Source organism: Mirounga angustirostris, unplaced genomic scaffold (genome assembly GCF_029215605.1).
Source record: "Mirounga angustirostris isolate CCGP_5_RB_7025 unplaced genomic scaffold, mMirAng1.0.hap1 SCAF_11, whole genome shotgun sequence".
Taxonomy (NCBI): domain Eukaryota; kingdom Metazoa; phylum Chordata; class Mammalia; order Carnivora; family Phocidae; genus Mirounga; species Mirounga angustirostris.
This window is the reverse complement of record NW_026991719.1, coordinates 45,501,626-45,527,537: the sequence shown is the minus strand read 5'-3', so window position 1 is coordinate 45,527,537 and position 25,912 is coordinate 45,501,626. Positions and strand designations below refer to the sequence as shown.

General features: G+C 40.0%; 1 protein-coding gene and 1 long non-coding RNA gene across 5 annotated transcripts in view; one reads left to right on the top strand and one right to left on the bottom strand.

Moving 5' to 3' along the window:
* Nucleotides 1-6,758: 6,758 nt before the first annotated feature.
* LOC123846735 (uncharacterized) lies at nt 6,759-11,647 on the bottom strand. Its single transcript, XR_010406133.1, has 3 exons — nt 11,509-11,647; nt 11,182-11,236; nt 6,759-6,977 (listed from the first exon to the last, which is right to left on the bottom strand). It is a non-coding gene; the product is annotated as an uncharacterized LOC123846735 (long non-coding RNA).
* Nucleotides 11,550-25,912, top strand: part of FAM120C (family with sequence similarity 120 member C) — a 106,588-nt gene continuing 92,225 nt past the window's right edge. For 3 of the 4 annotated variants that reach the window (XM_045878540.3, XM_045878531.3, XM_045878548.3), the window contains exon 1: nt 11,550-12,245. In XM_045878540.3, the coding sequence (XP_045734496.1) occupies nt 11,550-12,245 (696 nt within the window). Of the gene's footprint in view, nt 12,246-20,532; nt 25,882-25,912 lie in introns of those variants that run through there. The other variant, XM_064574101.1, reaches the window with a different exon arrangement.

Here is a 25,912-nt window from a genome sequence, read left to right as displayed (position 1 = left end):
TCTTACATGGAATTAATCAACTACCACATATACATGTTTAAAATACTTTCCACTCTGAAAATTTCAAGGTCATTTCTAGTACACATTTACCTGATAATGAGTTCTGTCTACTGGTAAACATTCCAAATTACCACCCAACATTTCTTTTAACAGATTTTCCTCCATGTTCCTCTAAAATTTTTACCCCATGAGCTTGCCAGGTGATGAGGAAAACTTAGTAGGTGAACTTTTTTTTTTTTTTTTGCATAGTCTACTTTGTGACATTCAGTACCCTTTTTCAAAAAAATGTTTCTGGTATTGCTTACCTGAGGATCACACTAACCACCATAAAGATTCTGTCACTATTCTTTGGGGTGTTTAAAGCAGCATTTTCAGAATTGCTGTTAATAAGAGCCACAGTTTCTTTTCATAAAACATACTCTGGTTTGGGTGAGTCTTTCTAAATCTTATGTACAGATTCTTCAAATTTCTTCTACAGTATTGGTTTGCAAGTTGCAGTGATTTTAGGACATTAGTGTAATGCAAATGCTTGCATTGCAGTGTTTTCCATGTGTACAAAAACAATGCACCTAAAATCCGTAATTCTTTAAAACTGCTCGTGTTTCATTATAAGAGTTGGCTTTGTGTAATTACATTAAGACTTACAACCTATAAAGTGAAAATCCTGCAGGTTTTAAGATCCCTTCCTCTCTAGATGTAATCCTTTTAAACAGTGTACCCCAGGATGAAAAAACCTCCATGGATGACATGCACAATTACATTTATTAATGGCTGCTCTACATCAGATGTCCCACATTTGCCACCACCTCTGTTTTATGTATAATTCATCATTCATTTGCCTGCAGACTTTTGCAGTGCCTTGTAATATTTAGAATCTTTTCAGATTTTTTGCTGGAAAGAAAAGTAGTCTTCTAAAGTTTGAAGATGGTGAATAGTGTACTGCTGTCTCCATGCTGACCGCAGTCGTTGGGTTAACATATGTTATGTATACATTATGTATATGTAACATGTATAAGTTTAAAAATACAGAAAAAAGTGAGTTTGTGCAGAAATGAAGAAAACAGTGTTATTCACATCACTGTGGGTTTTTATTTTTTTTCCCCATTACTTAAATGTTTGATTCAGATTATAGTCACTTTGACTGTAAATATTGGCTAGTTTTCTATGTAGGGGTTTTACATTATTTCATAATTTTGCTAATTCATATAATAGTGCTGTTTTCATCCTTGCTGAGGTAATTTTCCTCCCCAGAAACAATTAACTCTTGAGGTGAAGCTCAGAAATTCCCTTCTTACTTAACAAAGAGCCTACTATATAACAAGGGCCTTCTACCCATTTCCAAAAAAACACACAAACCTGTCCTTTTCATTTTCCTTTTTGTAGCAGAAAGAGGTTGTACTAAACCATCCTGCTTGTAAAATTTATTTGGGGGATAGTCTGTGTGTCCAACCACCATGTTTACTTCTCAAAGTACAAGTCTGATGAATAGTACTGTATCTCCATATGTGGCAATGTGAGCATTTCATCATGAAGTACATGCTGCTATGTTTGTGAAGTTGGGTGTAACATCATAAGACTATGAAACCAGTATTGGTGTAAATCTAACGAAAATAACCCTATGTATATTTGTAGCAGTCTTGAATCTCTATTTAAGGTAATTTGCTGTAATATAACAAATACCCATTGTTTTTCATCCTTTTCTTGCCAATTTTATATCAAGCATGAATTCTCATGGTTTGGCAGCAGAATTATCTGTGAAAGTTTAAAAGGCACTTTTCCGCTGTGATTTTTGGATTGAGTGTGGAGTGTTATGTACAGTATGATGGGATGTATCATTTTAGAACCCCAGATTTAATTCCAGTCCAATTACTTTTGTTTATCTACCTCGTTTTCAGTGCTGTTTGGGGGTGCAGAAGTAAACACTGCCTGTGAAACTTGCTTTTTTGCCTAGATTCTCAGTATTCTTTCAGGTTATACATCTGGCCTGCCTCCTAGTCCCAGTGCTAACCATGAGTTCGAGATGAGAGGGACCACCACTCTGCCACCAATCTGTGTTTAAGTGATGAGAGCCATGTGCTTCTGCAGAATAAGCTTTGGGGATTTGGGGAAGGAGAGCAGAGAAATAAATCCAGCTGGTGACAATGTAGGACCTAGTTTTAGGAGTCAGTCCTAAAATAAATGGTAAGAAAGTATCTAAATTAGACAGTCCAGTGCCTGTAACTTTGCATCTTTTATTAAAGATGCATTTCTCATCTGTGTGCCTAAAGGGCTATGGGTTGAAATTGCTTTAACTACCACAGTGACATTATTTGCTCAATCCTACAGCAGTGGCCTGTCATTCAGCATATTAGCATACTGCTAGGTATTTGCAGTGGTATTTTCTTACCTTAAAATGGCTGTATGCTTTTAGTTGAATCGTAGTTGGTGGTAACTGTTTATTCAATCTCTAAAGTTTATTGGAGGCATTGACTTTCTTCTTTGCTGTCTTTTCTGAATGATGAAATGATGCATTCCTTTTCTTTTTCCAGAACACTCAGCTACTGTTTGTAAGCCACATGTTCCTTGTTTCACATGTTTACTGTATAACACTACAGCATATTTAATGTTAGCAAATACTGTATTTCAGGCTTCATGCACAAATACATTCCTGAAGTATGTTTGCCATCAGTTTAGGATTCAGTTATTTAATCTTCTGTTTGGTTTAGAGAAACTTGGGATTTGAGGTGGTGTGCAGGCCATTTTCTAGAATAGATTGTTCATTTTTTCATTCTGTAGTGTCCTTGGGACTTTTTTTAATCCCCCCTTTGTTTTGAAGATGAATCAGAGAGGGGGGTGTGTTGTGGAAAAGGCCATTGATTTGATAAATGTAATTTCTGGTGTTCATTTTTTTTAAACCAATCCAGACTGTAAAATTGTGACACTCAAACTTGGTAAAATCCTTTACAATTAGTATGAAATTTTGATGGAGCCAAATGCTTTCAGTTCACCATGGAAATAGTCTTTGTACGTGAAGGATGAACACAAACATTGGTCAGGGTCCTTCATAGCCAACATAGGCAGGGGCCTGGAATAGTGGCTAGGTGACACTGACATTATTTTCAACTGAGATAGTTGGAAGACTGTACAAACCAACAGTTTCCATTCTGGAAGGTTTTCTTTTAATTAAAAAAAAAAACCTCAAAAAGGCTAAAAGTCAAGCAAGAAGGGAAGAGAGAAACTGGGCTCTTGAGAAAAAAAAATGGGTGTAAAATAAACTCCTAAATGCGTGCTTGTCATCCTTCCAGGTTTCTGTTTTTGTTTTTAAGTTGCATTTCTTTTCCACTATAAGCTAAGATTTCAGATTGAGGTTTGTGGTCCAGAACATACCCTCAGCAGAAATAGTGACTGATCGGAAAGTGCAGTTGTTCAAGGTCTGTCATGCTCAATCACTTAAAGCTGTAATTTGTTTGATATGAATATTAAGCATGTAGACCTAGTGCAGCATGGGAGCCACTCAGGAAGTTTATGCAGTTAATAAACTTTCATGCATAATTTACTATGAAGTATGCAGAATTTCAGCCACTTCTTTACTCTTAACATTTAGTTGTATATGTGAACTCTCCTTTCTTAATTGGGGAATGTAGCATTATATAGAATGTTGTTAAACTTAATTTTAATCCTTCTTGACATTAACTTTTTTTTTTTTTTTTGTAAACCAAGTGATCTGCCTTTAAGCAGTTGTCTGATTTTGGTTCTTTGAAACTGTGATTTTTATTTCATTTGTACCCAACCATTGTAAGTATTTTGTTTTGTTTCTTGGAAATTTTGTTTTGAAACAGAAAATAAAGGCTGTGTTATAAAATGAGTATGGTATCTTATTAAAATGCTTTCATAGTCACTGCAATCACCTGGCTTAAACTGGTTCTTCATTTATCAAATGTAATTTTTAGCAGATTTAAAAGATTTAGTCCTATAGATTATGCTGACTGAACAAATTAACCAAGCCGTTGGTTACCTCTTGATATATAGCTCTAGCAAATTTTGAGTTTACCTCTTCACCACTCTTATCAATGAGCTATAATTATAACAGTCACTATGATTTTCTGAGTACCTATTGTGTTATCTAGGCTTTTACCTGTGATATTTTTAACTCATAAAACAATCCTATAAGCTGAGTCTGTTACTATCTCTACAGAGAAAATTTATGGATCAGAGAGATTAAAGAATTTGCCATGGTTAACACAGCTAGGAAATGGTGAAGCCTGGATCCAAACCCAGGTCTGTCTGACTCCCAAGCTCATAGGAAAAACCCCAGACCATACAACTATCAGATATACTGTAGGAAAAATAATCCACATACATTTACAATAAGTTTTCATCTATTATTAGGATTAGTAGGTGCTCTTTTTACATGTCTTTCATGAGGTTATATCCAGTGCTTGTTTCATAATTTCAGGAGTAGAAGTATGTGTTTATAGTACAAACAAGGATTCAAAATGTGCCCTTTGCACAAACTTATTAAGGAATTTCCTTTCATAGTGACAATGTTTATGGTACATCTTTAGGAAAAAAGTACATTTGGAAATTTCCCTCCCACATCTCTCATTTACCACACTACAATGACTTGGGAAACTGCCAAATGAGGTCCGATCATTTGTTCACTTGATAACTTAGAAGAATTGTGCATATGTTTATGCAACCAGCCCTGGAGGAAGATAACAGACCTATCAAAAATATCCAAGGTTAGCTGAGGATTTAAAAAATATTTTTTTAAAAAATCTATTACCTTTATTTATTGACCCAGTAACTCTGAGGCATTCTATCTTCGATGATTCCCTAAAGGAAGGATACAAGGTACATAGTGGAACAAGCATGGGTTTTGATTCATAGACCTCTCAAACCTCCACTGTCTCATTTGTAAAATGTGGTGGTTGTATTAAATGAGATATGCAAAAGCAGCTACCTCCATCCCTAATTTGCTAATTGTTTATTGTGAGATATCTCTGGTGACTTTCACACTAAACTTGTACTTGGGAAATCAGGCTGGTTTGGAAATGGGACCTCATTCTTATTACAGTTAATACAGATAGACTTTTTAGAGTCCAACAGACCCAGAGTTGTATTCTGGCTTTGTGAACTTGGGAAAACTGCTTAACTTTAACACCTCAATTTCCTTTTCTGTAAAATGGATAGCTGCCTCAGTTGGATTGTTTCCAGACTAAATGAAAAAGCATATAAAGGGCTCAGCACTATACCTGGTATGTAGTAGGTTTGCTCAAATAATAGTAATGACTACTTAAGGGACCTTACATTATCACTATTTTAAGAGAAGAGGAAACAGGTGACAAAACTGAACCCAACTTGTGAGTCAGTGTGAGATCTGTTGGTGGAAGAGATTAGGTATTGGCCCAAAAGGTCCTAGATGATGTAACAGAGTGAGGTCCAGAGTTGAAAGTGTTTAAGTTGGGGGATAAGACAATATAAAACCCATTTAAAATGTGCACCACTAGATAAAAGAAAGAGATGGCAGAATTGTCTGTGCCTAAAGAGTTTAGAAGGAGCTGAAGTAATAGTAGTAGTTGGGAAAAATAGAGTGGGGTCGGTCTTAAAACAGAAGCTCAACACAGAAATAAAGATGTACAGCATAGGTAATGGTCCAAATAGGAGCAGGACCTTGTGATAGATAGATGAAGAATTGGAAAGGACTAGCTCACATGTGTGTTACAAATGAGGAAATAGCCTCAGGAATTAAACCAGTATTTGTAAGGTTTCTCCATTCCAGCTCAGGTTCTCAACCCTGACTGCATATTAAAATCACCTGGGGAGCTACGTAATCTATGTAAAGCACAACAATGTGAATGTACTTAACACTATTGAATTGTACACTTAAAAATGGTTTAAGATGGTAAATTTTGTTGTATGTATTTTACCACAATTTAAAATAATAAATGTGTCTGTGCTCCACCCCTACAACCAGTATTGTTACATCCACATATTAATGTAATTAGGGTTGAGAACCACTGTCATTGTTTACTAATCAAATGACTTCCCTGCCTGCTATTAGCCAGTTGCTGGTTCAAGAAAAACAAGAAATATGGCAGCCTCATTAGACCTTCTAATGAACTATTTCCTATAACCATATGAGCTTATAGCCTCTCAAAGAGGCCCCAAGGTTCTGGGCAATAGAGAAAGCTAAGTGGGCCCCTTGCAGAAACTGAACAGCTAGTTGCTACCTAAGTGGAAGATATCAGAAGATTGAGTCCAATGTGAACTCTCCAGGCAAACTCTTTATGCTTCTCTCCACCCTTCATGATAAGAATGAAGATTAATTAGGTGCATACTGTGCCAGTTATTATGCTAAGCACTCTACATCATTTAATCTCCACAAGCTTCTGAGGTAAGAATCATTACCATCTCCCTTCTAAGCTCCTCGACTGCTGAAAACTGCTTTCTCCCAGTGTCCAGCTTTATTCCTGGCACGTAGTAGGTACCAAATCTGTTGAATGAATTAATGAGTCCCTATTTCACAGATACAGTAAGGGATCAAGAGGCTAAGTAACTTGTTAAAGTTAGATAGCTAATAAGGAGTTGAACTAGTATTGGAACCCAGATCTTGGCTCCAAAGCACGCCCCTTAACTACTATTCTGTGACATCTATCCCCTTCTGCTTTCAGGGCTTTGGCCTATGTTATCTCTACCCTCTCTGGCCTAAAGTTTCTCCTGTATTAGGTATGTTAAGACTCTTGTGTACAAGTAATAGAAATCCAATTTGAACAAGCTTAAACAAAAAGAGGAATTTATTATAAAGATGGTGGTGTCTCACAAAACCCAGGGATAATGCAGATGGACCTTAGGAACAAATAAATCAGGTGCTTGAATGCAGCCAGGATTTTTCATCTCTTCTCCAGCTCAATCCCAAATTCTCTGTGAAGGTACATAAAGGATGGCTCCTGCTGCAACCATGAGGATAAGGTAGAGAAGGTGGTAGAAAAGGGGTGCTGGGAAGACAAAACAACAGATGTTTACCTATACTCCTCCTCTTAACTGCCCATAAACACATGCCATTTTCCCCATAGCTACAATTCCAAAAATGCCCATACCTAACAGAATCCACGGATAAATGCAAGTCACATGCAACTTCTGCATCCAGAAGCAATGGCATGGCATAGACATGCCCCTTCCTCATCTACTTCAGTGACAACCTAAATGTGACTCCTCTTGATCCTGCAACCTTTAGTAAACTTAACTGCCACCAATAGATCTAACATGAGAAATACAGAAATAGATTAACCATGATCAAAATTCCCTTTTAGGAAAGGAGAGGGGCACACCATTATCAGCCACCAGGTCCAAGTATGCACCATTTCCACCTGGATAGGAATAAAGGAAATAAATTACGGGCATAGAAAAACTTATGCGAGTCAATTTACTGATGCACCCTCTCAACCAGTCTGTACTTGGACCTAGGGCATGTTCTAGAAGAGCAGTGATTCTCAAACTTGAGAGTGCATTACAGTCACCTGGAGGTGAGAGACCTGCAAAAACTTTTCTCAACACAAACACTCCCTTCAAACACCTGTGCCAAGAGACTTGACCAAACTTTAGTATGGCTTCTGGAAGCCTAAGGCTAGTCCCTGAGATGACCCATTTCCCATCTGGAAAGCTCAGGGCTGTCAGAACTTATAGTTTGCTCTAGCCAACACTTAAAGAAAGGCCCCGGACCTCCCTTTTTTAGAGCATTTACTAAAAAGGGCTTACAACTGTGAGTTCTTCCCCTGTCCCCTTGAGATGTATATGTATCTCTTACAACTCAGAAAGATACTTCTTAAAGATCTGAGAGCCATTCCTTTGAAATGTAATCATCAGAAAGGCTAGGGCCTCTATCTCAAAGTCTCTGTAGGATAGCACCCTAACTTCCGTAAGTGCCAGCTAGCAGACCTAGCTGGCCTAATTGCTTTTGCACTCTTACCCACTTTTGGTAATTTTTCACTTCTCTGACTCTCCTTGAGGCCCTGCCCCCTCCTTCTCTGTTCTCCCTCATCCTCACTTTACAACGCCCAGTCACCTCTGCACAACTGGGAACAGAGCCCAGCTTTTTCCCCTGCTGGCAGTAGTTACTGAATAAAATCCCGTTTTCACTGCTCTTTTTTTAATTTCAAGTTTTTATTTAAATTCTAGTTAACATATATGGTAAAACTGGTTTCAGGAGTAGAATTTAGTGATTCATCACTTATATATAACACTCACTGTTCATCACAAGTGCCCTCCTTAATGCCCATCACCCAGTTTTCACTGCTTTAACTAATGTCGAGTTTTGTTTATTTTGACATTACTTAAAACACAGATTGCTGGCCCCACTCACAGAGTTTCTGATTCTGGAGGCCTGAGAATTTCTAACAGTTTGTAGGTGAAGCTGATGTGCTGGTCCCGGGACCATACTTTGAAAATCACTGTTCTGACTCGTGGTCCCTACTCACTAGATATGATTTTCTAGTGATACAACTTCCTCAAAACCTCATTTGACTGCCTGTGGATTTCATTTGAGGGGACTCAGAATGCTAATAACAAGTCCAAGAATCTTGTCAAATTATGCTCTTTGAATCTTCAGATCTACTAAAGGGAATAACCTGGCTCATCCTGTTGCAGCTTCTATCTCTTAGCACTCTATCTAATGTTTTAACTTATTCCCCCTGGCATTCTGCTCAAGGTCTGCAGTTCAGAGCTTGGGTAGATAATAATAGGCTGAGTTCAAGGCTATGAGGCATCTTTCTCTTTAAAGATTTTATTTATGAGAGTGAGAGAGAGGGAGAGGGAGAAGCAGACTCCGCACCGAGCGCCGAGCCCAACGCGGGGCTTGATCCCATGACCTGAAATCACAACCTGAGCCAAAATGAAGTCTGGCGCTTAACTGACTGAGCAACCCAAGCGCCCCATCTCTCTTTTCTGATCTGCTGTGGGTATGTTACACCTACCCTCTCTTCCTTGCATTCCAGCTGAATGCATTTACAGAGGGAGGCATCATCACATTTGTGGGGGCTTGGAGAATAAGGAATCTATGGAGGCTTATACAGATAACCTCATTCCAATTACCTAGATGCCAATTTCCTAATCAGTGAAACATTTGACATAAGAGTTCTACTGCTCTAAATCAGCAAAGCCCATGAATATCCGACACTCAGCAATTGCAGATCTCTTGATACAGGCAGAGGGGCTGCTCTGTTTTGAGTGCCAAGAGCAATAAGCAACTGCTTAACTGCCAAGTAACACAGAATGCCAACTTGCTGTTAACTGCTGTGGGAGATCTCCAATCTCTGCCAGTTCCATATTTTAGGGTCTGTAAATTGCCACACTCCATTTCTCATATCAGTTCTTGAAGGTTTTTTGGTTTTTATTTTTTGGGTTTTTTTTGGTCCTAAGTAGTTTCTAACCCAATTCTGTCTGAAAAGTAGTAATAGGATATGGGATTGCCTCACAGAAACCAAGGACCAAGAATGCTTCAGGAATGATAAAGACCCTGGAACTTAAACACAAAGAAGACTCTCTCTCATCTCTGTGCTGAGAATCTGCATTTTTCTTCTCTTTCTGTAGAGCAGTATATTTTACTTCTGTCCCTCTGGTGGTAAAATTGCTGATAGCTTCCAAGTTTTATGCTTAGAGAAAAACTGATCTCTCTGATCCAATTCCAACTTTATAGGAAATGAGATTCTGACTGACCCAGCTTGGATTATTTGTCTACCTTTGACCCATTCAGCTATGGTTATAAGAACATGACAGTTTTTGCTGTAACTGTCAATGGGAGGAGGGTCAATTCTCAGAAAAGGAGGGCTGAGAGACAATCCAATAGGTGTTCACTGTACTAGAAAACCTCTGTTCTTTCCATCTTTCATCCCTTCAAGCCACTGCTCATTTTCAAAGAGTTACCTATGTGCACTGCTTCACCATCTATTTATTCCTTGCCAATCTAGCTTGTTCTATCTGTACTATTCTTTTATGATAAATTCCTTTTTGGAGCTTGAAGCATTTTCAGCCTTTGCATCCTACTAGACTGTTCTCAAACTTCATTCATCTTAACTACTCTTGGGTTCTGCACTTTTGCATTTTAACTCTGCCTGCCATTATCTCCCATCTTTCATTATTTTCCAAGCCAGATCTGGCTACTACTCGCTATTACAAAACAGATCTTGTTTTCTGCCCTCCTCCTGCTAAGAGTGGGCCTTAAAAGGCAGTCAGAAGACTGGTGCTACATCAGAATCAACTTAGAAGTGTGCTGAAAATCGATTTTTCCAAAAGATTATGATTCTGTTACGTCTGAAATTGTAGCCCTTGCAGTTATTCTGCAAGAGCTCCCTGACAGATTCACAAAGGTCCTAACTATAGGACACTGTAGCTCTATGAGTAGTGGAAAGGTACAACTTGAAGTTTAATTTGTGTTGGTGCTTATTTCCCTGACCAAAGACATTCTGAAAAAAAAAAGTGATCATTTCACTTTGTCTCTGCATTCCGTTGGGCAAATAATGTCAATTTCACCACTCATAAATTGGGGCCAAGAACTCTTGGAAGAATTACGGTGTTAAAAGTTAAGTGGGGAGACGCCTGGGTGGCTCAGTCGTTAAGCGTCTGCCTTCGGCTCAGGTCATGATCTCAGGGTCCTGGGATCGAGTCCCACATCGGGCTCCTTGCTCAGTGGGGAGCCTGCTTCTCCCTCTCCCTCTGCTGCTCTCCCTGCTTGTGCTCTCTCTCTCTGACAAATAAATAAAAATCTTGAAAAAAAAAAAAAAGTTAAGTGGGTTACTACAGAAAAGTTGGTTAGCACTTTTACGTTTCGTATGTGTCCCATCTCATTCATTAAAAGCTACGCATATTATTTTTCCCCCCGAAAAGGAAAACGCTCCCTCCTCGGGAATTTTAGCGTTGTTTAGCTGAACTCAATCCACTCTACTTCCTTTCCCATGATGCATCACTTCTCCCCCCAACTCCTTTTCCTGGTAAATAGCCTGAAGCAACTCGGCGGATGCAGGGAATTGGCGTGCAAATCCTAAACACGTTTCACGCCCCGCCACCTCGGAGCCTGGGACCGCAAGGGCAGCAAGGGGTGGTAATCTTGTTCCTCGACTGCATCCTGAGGCCATAGAGAAGACTACAACTCCCAGGATGCCCCTCCTCCCTGCCCCGCTCCCCCTCCCCCAGCTAGAAAGCGTATACCATAGAGAAGACGAAGCAACATGGCTCCCGGAGGTGGAAGGAAGAGGCTTCACCCCTTTTGAAGCGGTGAAGAGCGGCCGGAGAGGGGGGAAAAAAAAAACAGAAGTCACTAGTGCCTGTCATCGCTTTTATCCTCCCAGCCTCTCCTGAGTCCTATCGGCCTCACCCCTTCTCCCCACCCAAATCCACTCTGTGGTCTCCTCTCCACCCCGCCCTCATCCCCTCGCTCGCTCACCCCTCCCCTCGGGAATCCTTTTCCCGCCCCCTCGCCCCCCGCGGAGTGCGCACGCGCCCGCCCCCAGCTTCGCGCCCAGATCGCCGCCTAACCTGCTCGCGCAGCCGCCGTCTCGTCTGCCCACCGACGAAGCATGGGCGTCCAGGGCTTCCAAGAGTTCCTGGAGAAGCGCTGTCCCGGGGCCGTGGTGCCCGTGGACCTCCTCAAACTCGCGCGCACGGTCTCGCGCCAGCAGCAACAGCACCAGCATCGTCAGCTGCCGCCTACGGCAGCGCTAGCGCCCGGGGCTCCACGCGCCGCCAGAGGCTCCGCGCCTCTGCAACCGCCGCTCTCGCCCGCTGCCTTGGGTGCCTACTCCGGGGGCGCGGGGCCGACTCGGCACCATCACCCCGCTCACCACTTCCACCACCACGGCCAGGCGCACCCTGGGCTGCACCCGCCACCGCCGCCGCCGCCGCCCCCTCCGCTGCCCGGGGCCCGGGTGCTTGTGGACGCGGGCTCCGCGCTTCCGCGGCTTTATGGTGGCTACCAGACGGATTGGGTGTGTGGCGGCCAGTGGAACGCCATGCTGGGCTACTTGTCAGCGCTATGCCAGGCTTGTGCCTATCCCGGCGGCGACGGCCTGGAGCTGGTGGTCATGTTCCCCGGGGGCCTGGGAAAGGACCGGCTGGCCGAATGGGGCCGTCGGTGCCAGGCCGAGCGGCAGACAGCGCAACTGATCGTGGGACACGTGGGCAACAAGGGCACCCCTCCTCCACGGGCCTGGTTCCTGCCACCGGCCTGCCTGAGCCACTGCGTGAGGCTAGCACTCATCCGCTTCCGGGTCAAGGTGAGGGAGGGGCCGGATCTTAAATAATATGCCCCACACCTATTCCCTCCCAGCTAAACACCTAACCACCCACCCACTAACCTGTCCCCCATCTACTCACCGCCTAATCAGCTAATCCACTTGCCTAACTATCCTTTATCATTTTATCCATTTACCCACCCTTTCATACCACCCCCTACCGATTCGCTCTCCAACACAACCATATCTCTACCCATGTCATCCCAATAACTCCCTTTTTACCTTCACTCATCCAGTGGCCTATCTCTGGGTTTTAGCCGAATTTCTATTGTGGCCCCATCTTTCTGCTGTCTTCTGCCTCAAGGTGAAATGCCTTTTTCCAAATTTTTCTAGTTGGCAACCCTCTTCCGTATGTCTCTTCCAACCTGGCAGCAAATCAGTTAAACAGATGTTAATCGAATACCTTTCTTCTACAACTTCCTCCCCCCCCCCCCATTTTGACCGTGTGCGCTTTTTTTTTTACCCATCTGTCCATTCAGCCTTTTTCATTTCCACATGCTTCTATCTCTTCCTGCCTTAGCCTAAACAAATAATAATAATAAAAAAACCCCACTGATTCAGTCACTGTTCAACAAGTATTAGACCACTGAGAGTGAGGGGCTTAAGGGACATGTGAGACATGGTTTCCTGCCCTTGGAAAATCAAATATATAAACATGAAAGATTTATTTAATGGTATAAGTGTGTATGTGATTATGCTTTTTGGTACAGACTGTAAGTACAGTATCTGTGTGTTGGGGGGATATCTGTGGGCTAAAAGGGTCAGGGGAGGCTTCCTTGAAGAAGGTGGATCTCTAGTTCTTCAGGGATGGGTTGGATTTGAATGGATTCTGGGTTTGGGAGGGCTGCTTTTAAGTGGGAGAAAGAGAATCAGTAGAAGCAAAAAGGAATAGCAAGCATGTGAGGCCCCATGGGCAGTTAAGTCCAATCTGCATGTAGTTGGTCACTGCATATGGGGCCTGGAGAACAGCTTGGCAGCATCCCCAGTTCTTGGCACTGCTCCTATTGCTCTGTTGCTTTCCCATACTCTTAGGTTTCAAGTTCTTACGTGTGGGGAATAGCAAGGCTTGAGAAGTAAAGGAGGTGGGCAGGAAGAAGAAAAAGTAGTACAGGGTTGGGTAGGACAAAACCTCAAAACCATTTTCCAACCAAGACTCTTGGGTATGTGGTCACAATTGGAAGACAGGACAGGGAATTGTGAGAATCATAAAGAAATGGTCCTGAGTGGAGTAATGTAGAGGAAAAAAAAATCATCTGAGAGACTGAAAGACCTGCATCAAGAAGCTTGCAGTGGTCATAGAGTTTGTGGCTACAGTCCATTCATGCTAGAACTCCTTGTGCACATCATCAAATCTGTGCCTGGGCTGGATAGATTATAGCTGTTTTTAATAACAAAAAATCTAGTAAAGATCTAGTAAAGAGCTATATCAAACATACAAAGTAGCAAAAGATAATATGACATTCATTTGTTTGCCTTCCTGACTGAACATCTTCAGTAGATTCTTCATTCATGACGATTCTTTGCCTTTTGTTTTCATTGCTACCACCCAAGCTTTAAGGACTTTTTACCTCAGTGTCATTATTAACCTGGTTGCTGGTGACAGTGACTAACTGATGGAATGCTTAGTATGTGCCAGGTGCTAATCTATGTGCTTTAACAACAAAATTATTTCATTTGATCCTCACAATAACCTGTGAAGCAGTATTATCCCTGTTTTCCAAATGAGGAAACTGAGGCACAGGAGGTTTAGAAAGTTGCCCAAAGTCACCCAGCAATAAATGGCAGAGCTGAGATTCTGGGATTCATGCCCAGGCAGTCTGACTCCAGAGCTCATGATCTTAACAGTGGTGCTCTAAGATGAATCTTTCTAAAGTGCCAATGTGGTTAGATCCTTCCCGTACTCACCTAAAATCTTCCCTGGTTCCTGGGTAAAGACAGGTCGGAGTCATTTATTTATATTCATTTATTGCTTGCTATAGTCTAGGTAGTATGCCTATTGCTGAGGATTCAGAGGTAAAAAAGGGTATTCTCTGTACTTACAGAGGTCAGTGTAGTAAAAGACAAAATCAAGTTGCAGATACTGTGAGCTAATCGCGATCAATGAAAACTATGGCCCCTATAGGGGGCATGGTTAATTCTGAATGAAGATTTGAAAGTTGGGGGAGGCTTCACAGATTTGTGCTGAGCCTTGAAAGAGGGCCGGGAAGGATATAGTTCAGGTAGTGGACAAGGGTGTGGAGACCTAAAATGGCCAGCCATGAGATCTGAATGGATTATGACTGTAGGTTGGCAGGAGAGTTAAACACTGAGTGTGGATTTGTGGTTTCCAGACTTTTTTTTTGTTCATGCACCCCATCGATCAAAAGTTTTGAGAAGCAGCCTTACTATGGCCTACCAAAATTCTCTATCACACATAGTCTTATTTTTAAAATCCCAACAGAGTGAAAATGGTAGAATCTCAGTAGTAGGTATCTGCGTGCTTACTGCAAAATTTCAACTTTGCCATATGTTTGAAGTTTTTTGTAATATGATATTGGGGAAAAAATTCCCAACAGTCCTCTTCAGTCCTGAGAACTACCATTTGGGGAATATATAAATCTTATTCCCTATGCTAGATTGTAAACAAATTCTTTGATCTTTTCATATTCTCCGTAATCTTTTGTATATTTTGGGTTTAGGATATGTTTTTTTTTCCCCTGAATGAATAGGTCAGTAATTCTAAGAGAGTGGATTGTAGGATTAAAAAGTGTGTAGTGTGGCTCTTAATATAGTGGATTTAAGACTGGCTCCAAAATCATGTATGTAAAGTATCTGTAGTTGTTATCAGTGAATGAAGTTCTCTTTCCTGGTTCTGGTTGGTGATTTTTGTTGTTGGAGTGATGGAGAGCTTCCTGGTTTATAGTACAGACTTAAAAGGTATTGGTTAATAACTGATCGTGGTTTGCCTTTATAGAGGAATATACCACTCTCTTGAAGATAGCAGTTTTTCACTTGGATGATCTGCATGGTTACCATTTCTTTCAACTGAACTGCTAAGTGCTTCAGAACAAAACCCACTACTTTATTTCTCCTCCCTTTGGTTTTGTTCTTCAGCCTAGGCCACAAAATTGGTCTTTATTCCTAATATCATTTTCATTTGTAATTGAGAAAATAAAGGTGGAGGGATTAAATAAAAGATAAATTGTTGGGTTGTCCGTTTAGCTTTAGACAACATAAGACTTCCCATGAAAAGATTCAGTGTATATTATTGGCGTGAACTTTGTCTTTTGGTTTCACTGGTATGTTCTGCAAACCTTTGTAAGTGGTAGTCGGTAATGGCAGGAAAGTTAAGTAAACTGACCAGTTGCTAGCCTGATATCTTCCTAAGGGTCTCAAAAGTAGAGCAGCCAAAAGCAGTTTTAGATTGTAGTTTGGGAGATGACATGGGGTGGTTCTGGGGATGAATGCTTTGTTTAATGGTTACTGTATATTAGGAAAAAAAAGAGAACACATCAAACCCACCACTTCACAGTTACAATTCTTTAGAATGGGACCAATTAAAGAAAAATGAGTTGATTTAAAGAAAAGTGTTAAGTTGCAATGCTTGGATGTGGCAGAAATCATGTTGGTGGTACACAAACGATCAAAGTTTTGAAAAGTCTGACCAAGAGCTGATGTCATTTTATGCTTCCACAATGGCTGCTATGCTTCTCTATTATTTATTTACCCTCAGTCATAGACACATCCTGAAAAGTCAGTGACACTTTTTTTTTTTTAAGATTTTATTTATTCACTTGAGACACAGAGATACAGAGAGGGAGAGAGAGAGCATGAGCAGGGAGAGAGGGAGAGGGAGAAGCAGGCTCCCCGCTGAACCAGGAGACTGATGTGGGGCTCGATCCCAGAACCCTGGGATCATGACCTGAGCCGAAGGCAGACAACCATCTGAGCCACCCAGGCGCTCCAGTCAGTGACACTTCTAGGCGCTCTAATGGTAGGAAAAATGATTATAATAATAACTACTACTACTTCCTGAGCACCAAGTTGTACATAAAGTGCTTTTTAATATCTCATTTATTCCTCACAAGCTTGCAAGAATGCACAGTATTCTTCCCATTTAACAGTTGAATAACTGAGGTACAAAGAGGTGAAATGATTTTTCTTTGGTCTGTACACTGTTAAGTGCTGGATAAAAATTCTTGTTCCGGGTCTGTGTTGCTTAAAGCCCCTTTCCACAATTCCACCACACTATTTCCTTCTTTTTGTATATTCTTGTGTAAGATTGTGCACTTTTATCGGCCAGATAATATGCATAAATACATGAAGAAAAACAATAAGAAGTCAACTTGTTGAGCACTTAGTTTGTGCCAGCATTGCTAAATGTGCAATATTACCAATATAAAGCACATGTGTACGCTAAGTGCCAAGTGAATGAGTCATAGCAGTCTCTTTCTTTTTTGAATTTTCAGTCTCTCCCTCTCTGGTTTCTTGCACTTACAGCATAAACAAGTAACCTTTAAACAACAAAAACTTTGCCTTTACTTTGCTATTCCCTTAAGCTATTATCCTTATCCCATTCTTCCCTTTTAACCATTATTCATGAACAAAGAAGACTGTATTAATTCCCATTCCCTAACCTATTGCCACTTAATAGCTGATGGCACCATTCTCAGGCTGCCACATCCATTTCCACTCTTACCGTTTTTGGTCCTCTTTGAGATAATTGACACTATTGAGCCATCCTTTCCTTGAATTGCCTTCCTTCAATTTCATAATGCTGCTCAGTCTGGTTCTCTTTATAAGTGTCTAGTTCTTTCTCCTTTCCTAAGTTACTCCTGCTCCTTTGCCTGCTTCCTTAAGCCTTGGTGCTTTTAAGGCTTCTGTCCTAGTCCTATTCTATATTCATTTCCTGAGCAATCTTATCCATTATTATGGCTTTAAATACTAACTATATTCTGATGATTCCTATAGCTCTTTCTCTACCCCCAAGCTGTCTCATGAGCTTTTGACATACCTTTTCAGCTCTACTGCTCAATGTGTTATAGGTCACTTAACCTTAAAAATACTCAAGATGGAGTTTATTATTTTCCTCCAGAACTTGTTCTATTCCCAGTATTCTCTTTTTGTTTGAACGCTGTCTTTTTTCTATTTCCAGCCAGAGATGATGGAGTCTTTAATTCTTCACTCTCCTGTCACTTCCCATATCTACTTGGTTACCTGGTCCTGTCACTTCTACCTCAGAAATGTCTCCTGAGTCCAGCCGGTTCCATCCCATTGCCTTATTCCAAGCTGCCATCATTTCTTATCTGAACCATGAAAATAGCCTAACTTTTTCCTTTACCATTTTCTGGACTATAGTCCCTCTTAGGCCCTATAGCTCAGGGGTTAGAACACTGGTCTTGTAGTCCCTCTTAAACATTGCTGTCAGGGATACCATCCTGAAGACCAAAGCTGACTTCGTTATGTGCCCAAAGATACCCACTGGCTGCTTTTTGCCTACCCTCCCGAGTCCAGACTTCTCAGCATGGCAGGCAGGGCCTTTTACAGTATGATTCCAAATTCTCTCCAGCCTTACTTGGTACTTAGCTCTGCCCACACCTGTTCCAACCATTGGAATGTCCCAACCATCCTGAACTTTTTAGTTTTCCTAGGCTTACAGTGTGCTCACCTAGTGCTTTGCCTATTTTACTCTCACTCTTGCAGAGCAAATTCCCGCATATTGCTCAAAAGTTATCACTATGAATCTTTCCCAGTCAACATCAATAATGTGCTGCCCAAGTGCTCTTTAATTACCTCTCATTTTTTCTCTTTCATAGTATTTTCATATCACATTTAGTTCTTTTTTTTCCATGCAGTACACTACATCCCCAGAACTTACTTACTTTATAACCTGAAGTTTGTATATAATTCTCTTTTAACTGAATTCCAAGAGGGCAGAGATTTGCTTCCAGGGCTTGACACATTGTATACAACAATGGTTGTTGGGAGAGAGAGATTGGTTGATTGATTGACCATAGAGAGCTGTAAAGGTCAGATGAGGAAGAATTTAAAATTAGTGTTTTATAATGTTATATATTAATTCCATGTAAATCAACTTAATTTCCAAATGGAATTGCAAAACTCTGTTAAGTAAGTTTGGTAGCTGCTTAACAATATATTTATAGAATAAATTCCCTCTTGGTGGTAATAATAATAACTACCACATGGGCTGGATACCTTACATAGGTTCATTATGCCATTTAATCCTCATAACCACCCCTCAGGATATGTATTAATCTCCCTTTTTTATGGCTAAAATAAAAACAGACTCAGCATAGCTACTGGCCTGAGGTTGCACTGCTAGAACATGGTTGAGCCAAGATACAAACCTAAATATATTTGACACCAGAATCCTTCAACTTTTAATATATTGTAAAACAGTATAGTTGCATTTTATTTATTTTTATTTTTTTGCATTTTAAATTAAACTTTTTCCAGAACATGTTTCTTACATTTAGTTTGGAGTAGCGTAATGGCTAAGAGCACAGAACTTGGAACCAGATTGCCTGGGTTTAAATTCTTGTTCTTACGTAAACTTAGGAAAGTTAGCCTCTCTGTGCCTCAGTTTCTTTATCTGGAAGAGGAGGGTGGTTAATAATACCTGCATCACACACTTTGTTGTGAGTCTTAATGACTTAACATAAGTGCTTATAACATTACGTGGCACACAGTAAATGCTATATAAATGCCAGCAACTATTACTTTGAACAAAGTATCTTGTATGCCAAGTTGGTTGAACATGGATCATTTTACCCTCATGCTTTAAGATTAACATGACATGGCATGCAGGGTCCTTTATGATCTGCCTGCCATTCTCTGGCCTCATTTCACCCCATTTGTCTTATCAGGACAGTGAATGGTTTTCAGTTCAAGTAACATTTTTTGAGCATCTACTTTGTGCCAGACCCTATATGCTAAGTACTATGAACAATGGAATTCATTCAACAAATATTTATTGGGCTCCTACTGTATGCCAGGCACAGTTCAAGATTGTGAAGATAAAGTAGTGAACAAAATGGATTTGTGATCTTACGAACTTTACCTTCTACTGGAGAGGACAGACAATAAACAAGATAAAAAGAATGTGTAGTGTTTTAGGTGGTATAGTAAGTGCTATGGAGGAAAATGAAGCAGGGAAATGAGATAAGGGAGTGTGGATGTCAGGGGGATAGTCTCTCTCCCTCTCTCTTTCCAGGACCTTGTTGTTTGGTAGGGGAGACAAGTACGAAAATACAGCATGAGCCCTGAGGATCATTTCTCTGACCCTTGTCATAGGCCCAGGGACATGGTCAATGGAAGTGGCAGAACCAGGATATGCATACCAGACACCAGAACCCTTGCCCTTTTACCTATACCATGAAGGAAATTACAAAGGTTATGGCAAGGATGGCAGACTGGTGGCCCATAGGCGCACGCATTTTTTTTAAAAGAACTTCATTGATTTTTATTGACCAGTAGAGTTTATCAGAATCTGAAATCAAACAGCAGGTTTGGACTGAATATTAAGGCATCATCTAGTTGGATGATTTTTCACTAACCTCTGTTATTTAACTTGCATTATATGAATACACTTCTTTTTTAAAAAATAGGAATTTGTTGCCAGTATTTTAAAAATTGTGAAATGTTACAAAAAAGTCTGACTTTCCAACCACTTGTGAAATATCAGATCCTTTGGCAACATTGATTGCATCCTTTTGCTTAGCCACATGGTCTTCATTTATTGGAATCTCTGCCATTCCATGGTGTCTCCCTGACACAGTGACCAAGTGCCTCTTGCCATTCTCTTGCCATTCGTGATTGCGATCTTGTAACAATGGCTCCCAGTGATCCCCACCTCCTGGTATTCACACTCTTGTGTTATCTCCCCCCACCCTTGTGTGTGTGCCGGACGTAGTGACTTGTTTCTTTTTATTTTTTTAAAGATTTTATTTATTTATTTGAGATAGAGACAGGGCATGAGTGGGGTGGGGGGAGGGGCAGAAGGAGAAGGGGAAGCCGACTCCCGGCTGAGCAGGGAGCCCAATGTGGGGCTCAATCCCAGGACCCTGGGATCATGATCTGAATCTAAGGCAGACGGTTAACCGACTAAGCCACCCAGACGCCCCCCTAGTGACTTGTTTCTCATGAACAGACTACAACAAAGTGATCAGATGTCACTTTCAAGATTAGGTTATAAAAAACTGTGACTTCCATCTTGTTTGCACTCTCTTTTTCTCTCTCTGGCTCTTCTTGCTTGATCACTCTGATGAAGCAAGCTGCCATGTTGTGAGCTGCCCTATGGAGAGGCCCACATGACAAGAAACTGAGGGCAGCCTCCAACTAACAGCCAGTGAGGAACTGAGGCCCTCAGTCCAACAACCTGCAAGGAACTGAATCCTGCCAACAGCCAAGTGAGTGAGCTTGGAAGCGGATCCTTCCCCAGTTGAGCCTTGAGATGACTGCAGCCCCGGCTAATACCCAGATTGCAGCCTGAGCCAGAGGACCCAGTTAAGCCATGCCCATAGATACTATGAGATAATAAATGTTTTTTTAAGCCACTAAGTTTTGGGGGTAATTTGTTACATAGAAATAGATAATGAAAACACCATTGATTGTTGTACTTTTTTATAGCAGTTTTGATAAGCATGAAATATTTCTTATGCTCCACATCTGTGAAAAGTGACAAAAAAATTATACAAGAAGGTCACATATTTAAAAATCATAATTTTTTTTTAATTCAGTGACAAGGGTTTGTTGTGCTCCAGTGAAAAGAGCAAATGAGTTGAAGTCCAAAGACTTGGGTTCAGGTCACTAATTGGATCTTGGGTAATTTATTATTTAATTCTGAAGACCTTCATTTATAAAATGGATAAGGAAGTAATACCATGTTTCCCAGGACAGTCAAAAGAACTACTGGATATAATGTATGTGAAACATACTTGACATATGTGTTACTTCATATTAATTTCAGTCCCTCCTGTGTTTCCATAGTACTCTTTACGTATTTCCATTGGCTTGTACCATAATATATTGTGATTATCTGTTATATGCAGGTGACTTGATGGAAGGGACCATATTTTATTCATCTTTGCATCTCCTTACACAGTATTTGGACACATACCAAGTGTGCAAAAAACATTGGTTGACAGAATGAACGGTTGTTTTGTTAGATAACTAATGAGATTTTAAAAACACTAAAATATGCTTCAAATTCTTAACCAAGGTATCTTTCAACTTTGGGAAACTTCCTTTTGCCAATTTGCGCATAGGCAGGCATGTCTATAAAGAGGACAATTTGTACAGATAAATCTTCATATAAGGTCACTGTGTAAGGCTTAAATTTGGTCTATTGAACAATTCTTAACACAGCCAAAGCATCTGAACCAGAACTATAAGAGTAGACTAGTCCATCTTCTGGGCACTCTTATATTACAAAGAATACACTTAAGTCTACATACATCTTTGCCCGAAGGCAAGAAGCAATCATGGGGCTTGAGGCATCGTCTTTTCTCTCTCTCTCAAATCAAAAAGCTGGCAGTATCAACTGAAGAAGGTCACATATTCCTCTATATCTAAATAAATTATGTGTTGAAATACTGCAGTTTAAGACACATTTTAAAATAAACCATTGTAAGAAATATGACCAGTATAAAAATGAGGAGTGCTGAAACAAAAAGAATTTTTAAGAGGGCTTGGAATTTCAATAGGCTGTGTTTTGGAATACAGACAGAACAAGTGATACTGCTATGAAATGCATTTATATAGTAAATGAAGAATTTGCCAGGGCTTGAAAGTCTTTTGTAGGTCGTGGTTTAAGAAAAGAGTGTCTGTTGAGTACAGCAGAAATTACATCATAAGCATTTGTAAAGATAGGAAATACTGTTGCTCAGGATGTTAAAGATTGGTAGATGAACACTTTTGGGACAAATTGGGTCAAGAAGCTATTTGTGAAGTTTTAGATTGCAGCTGGTTATAAGAGATCTAAACACTACCCAAATAGCTATACACTTAACTATGTGCCTAGCCAGTAGTTCTCAAAGTATGGTCCCTGACCAACAGTACAGTTCCAGGTCACCTGGAAACCTGTTAGAAATGCAGATTCTTAGGCCCTAGTCCAGACCTACTGGATCAGAAACTGGATATGGGGCTTGTCAATCTGTTTTAACAAGCCCTCTAGCTGATTCTGATACACCCTAAAGTTTGAGAACAACTGCATCTAGATATAATTCATGTGATAAGAATTTTGGTGGAATCTAACTCTTTTGGACTTGGAGCCTGTGACAGGTACATTCAGAAATACCTGGGTTTGGGCGCCTGGGTGGCTCAGTTGGTTAAGCGACTGCCTTCGGCTCAGGTCATGATCCTGGAGTCCCTGGATCGAGTCCCGCATTGGGCTCCCTGCTCGACGGGGAGCCTGCATCTCCCTCTGACCCTCCCCCCTCTCATGTGCTCTCCGTTTCTCTCATTCTCTCTGTCTCAAATAAATAAATAAAATCTTTAAAAAAAAAAAAAAGAAAGAAAGAAATACCTGGGTTTTGTGTGTTGAGGAAACTCTTGAAATTTTTAGTATAGCTTGGTCAAAATTATGACTACAGATAGTGCTTCTGCAGTAGTGTTACTCTTGGACTCAGAATACTTCAATTTGAAACAGAAACACTTTATAAGGCCTTAAAGCTTTTCATTGTGTCACTGCTTAGGGATTCAGTTTTTGTGCAGAAATGTTCAAAATGAATCATGTCAGGATCTAGTGGTTAACGTTGTGGTTTACACCAAACACAGTTGAATACTTTGATTTATTAGATGCACGTTATAGAAATCTGACCTATTATATATAGATTGATTGGCTTAGTTGAGGCATGGTACCGAAGATACTGAAAAAAAAAAAGACTTATTTGGCATCCACAGGCATTCAGTGCATTAGCAAAGACTGAAATAAAATATTTGACCTGTTTAGTTGACACTGCAACTCATCTAGCCACTCTGAATAAAAGCAGTTTTATTCAAAAATAGCTTCACAAATGCATGGTTGTATTGGCTCATTCCTAGCAAAATTATGCCTTTGGGAAACTCATTTGGCATGTGATAAACTGGCTGACTCTACTGTGCTGAAATTGGTTTCCAAGAAATGAAAGTGATGGCCTGAACTACATCCCCCAAATTGCAGAATTTTCTGTTGCATTCCAGGAAAGGCTCTCTGGTATTATATTTTATGAAAAGGAACTAATATTGTTCAGTTAGCCTTTCTCAATTAATGTTTATGGCGTGAAAGAAGAGCTACAATGGAGATACTGAATTACTGTGTGATGGTACTGCAAATGAAGCATGATATCATTGGAATACCAGAATTCTACAAATATCTTGGGAGTTGTTACCCTAAATATAAAAAAAGCACTGTGCAAAATGTCTGTTAAGAAATGCCTACATTTCTTAACAGCTGTTTTCCATTATGAAATAGGATAAAATTAATCATTTCCAATGAAAGGACCAAAGGCTAAATTCTTTACTGCACATCCTAACACAAAAATATAAGACCTGACATTGACCTCTTGGCCACATAAGAAAGGCATCAGACCTCCTGTTCCAAGTTATAGGAGAATAAATCACACACACAAATGTAATGATGAACTTTTTCTATTTTTGTATCAGGCTTTCTGATTTTTCAATCCTGAAAATAGGCTTCATCTCTGCAAAATAAACAGACTTTAATTTATTTAATTTATTTCATAACCACTTTTTCAGATCCTGCATGCAAGGTATTTTATATAAGTAATTTCTAAGTCTTTTTTTAATTTAAAGTCAAGTAGCCAACTTATAGTACATCATTAGTTTCAGATGTAGTGTTCAGTAATTTATCAGTAGTAATTTCTAAGTCTTAAAATCAGGAATTTGCAAAATCTCGACTTCATAGATGAAGAAGCTAAGTGACTTGCCCATGACTTACCCATCACTGGGATTTAAGCATAGGTCCACTAGATGCTGAAATTCCTGCTATATCTTCTGATGATAGAAGTTATTCTCAAAGTAGAGTCTCCAGCCTCCAAATGAACCACACCAGATTTTTAAAAATCTAATAGTAATTAATAGCCTAATAGTAATTAAGGTTACTAAAATTGGGTATTTGCAAATTAAAATTAACACCTTTATAGCCTTTACTAAACACTGGATCAGTATTCTGTCTCCAACTTGATGGAGATATTTAATAGCAAAGACTCTACAATGCATGTGTATGTAGATGAGATTCCTACAGTCAGGAGAGAAGGCCACTTTGTTGATGTTGCCTTGAATTGGCTTTGGGTTTTTTTTTTATTGCTGCTATTCTTACTTTTGAGTTCTATATTTAGCTTCATGACTATCAGTTTGGTCTCTTAATAGTTGTTGGGCTACACAGTGTGTAGTGATGAAAATTTGTTTCGGTAGTAATTTTGGTCTGCATTTTTTCAGTAGTTAGACTCCAAGGCACAAAGGCCTTGCAGCTAAAATATAAACTGTCTATATTTCTATTGCTAAAGCAGACTTAAACATAATCCACCCCTCCCCTTGACTTTTCTTATAAAGTGAAATGAGATATTAAACTTTTCTTAGAGAGTTGTTTTCCCTTGAGTTTTATAAATAAGTGTTGCTTCCTCTAGAAAGCATTGCCCCATTGACTGGTTAGGTGCCTTTCCTCTATGTTTCCATGGCACCCTATGGTTATAACTTCTTAACATGTATATTGAGTGTCTTACTGTGTGCTCTCTCCATCCTGGCACTTAGAAGGCCCTCAATTCATATTTGTTGTACTGAACAGTGAGCTAGCAATTAAAAGCTATAGGCAGTTGTTCAGAATCTCAACTCTTACTTTTTTTAAAGTTCAAATGTGCTTCTTTTCTGAGTAGTTGTTTGGGTATGTTGTTTAAGCTCACCTAAATCATTTTAGTCTTCTGAAAAATTGCAAGGTTAACAAATAACTGAATCAGTTTGAGCCAGGGACTGGAAGTCATTCTGCTTACAGGTGGCAGCAGTCATCACACATGGAAATGGAGCCAGGGTACTCAGCTGTTCTGAGGGGTATTGTGGCTGGAAGACTTCTTCCTTGCCCTGGTCAGAATTTAATTGCCTTCAGTTAACTCTAGATGATATTTTGCTAAAAAATAAATTGCCATGCTGTGTGATATGTCTAGACATCACTGTTTCTTAAACTTGCCTCATTATGACAATCACCTGGGGTTCTTGAAAGTGGCCTAAGTGTCCATTGTTGGATGAATGAATAAAGAAAATGTGGTGTATACATACAGTAGAATACTATTCAGCCTTAAAAAAGGAAATCCTGCCATTTGAGACAACAGGGATGAACCTGGAGGACGTTATACTAAGTGAAATAAGCCAGACACAGAAGGACAAATACTCCAGGATAGAGCTTGTATGAGGAATCTAAAATTGTCTCTCATAGAAGCAGAGAGTAGAATGGTGGTGGCCAGGAACTGTCAGGAGGGAGTATTGGGGAAGTATTAGTCAAAGGGTACAAATTTTGATTATACAAGACAAATGAGTCCTAGAGATCTGCACAGCATAGTGCCCATGATTAACAATACTGTATTGGGTACTTAGAACTTTGCTAAGACAGTAGATCTTATTTTAAGTGCTTTTATCACAAAAAATAAGAGGGCAGGAGG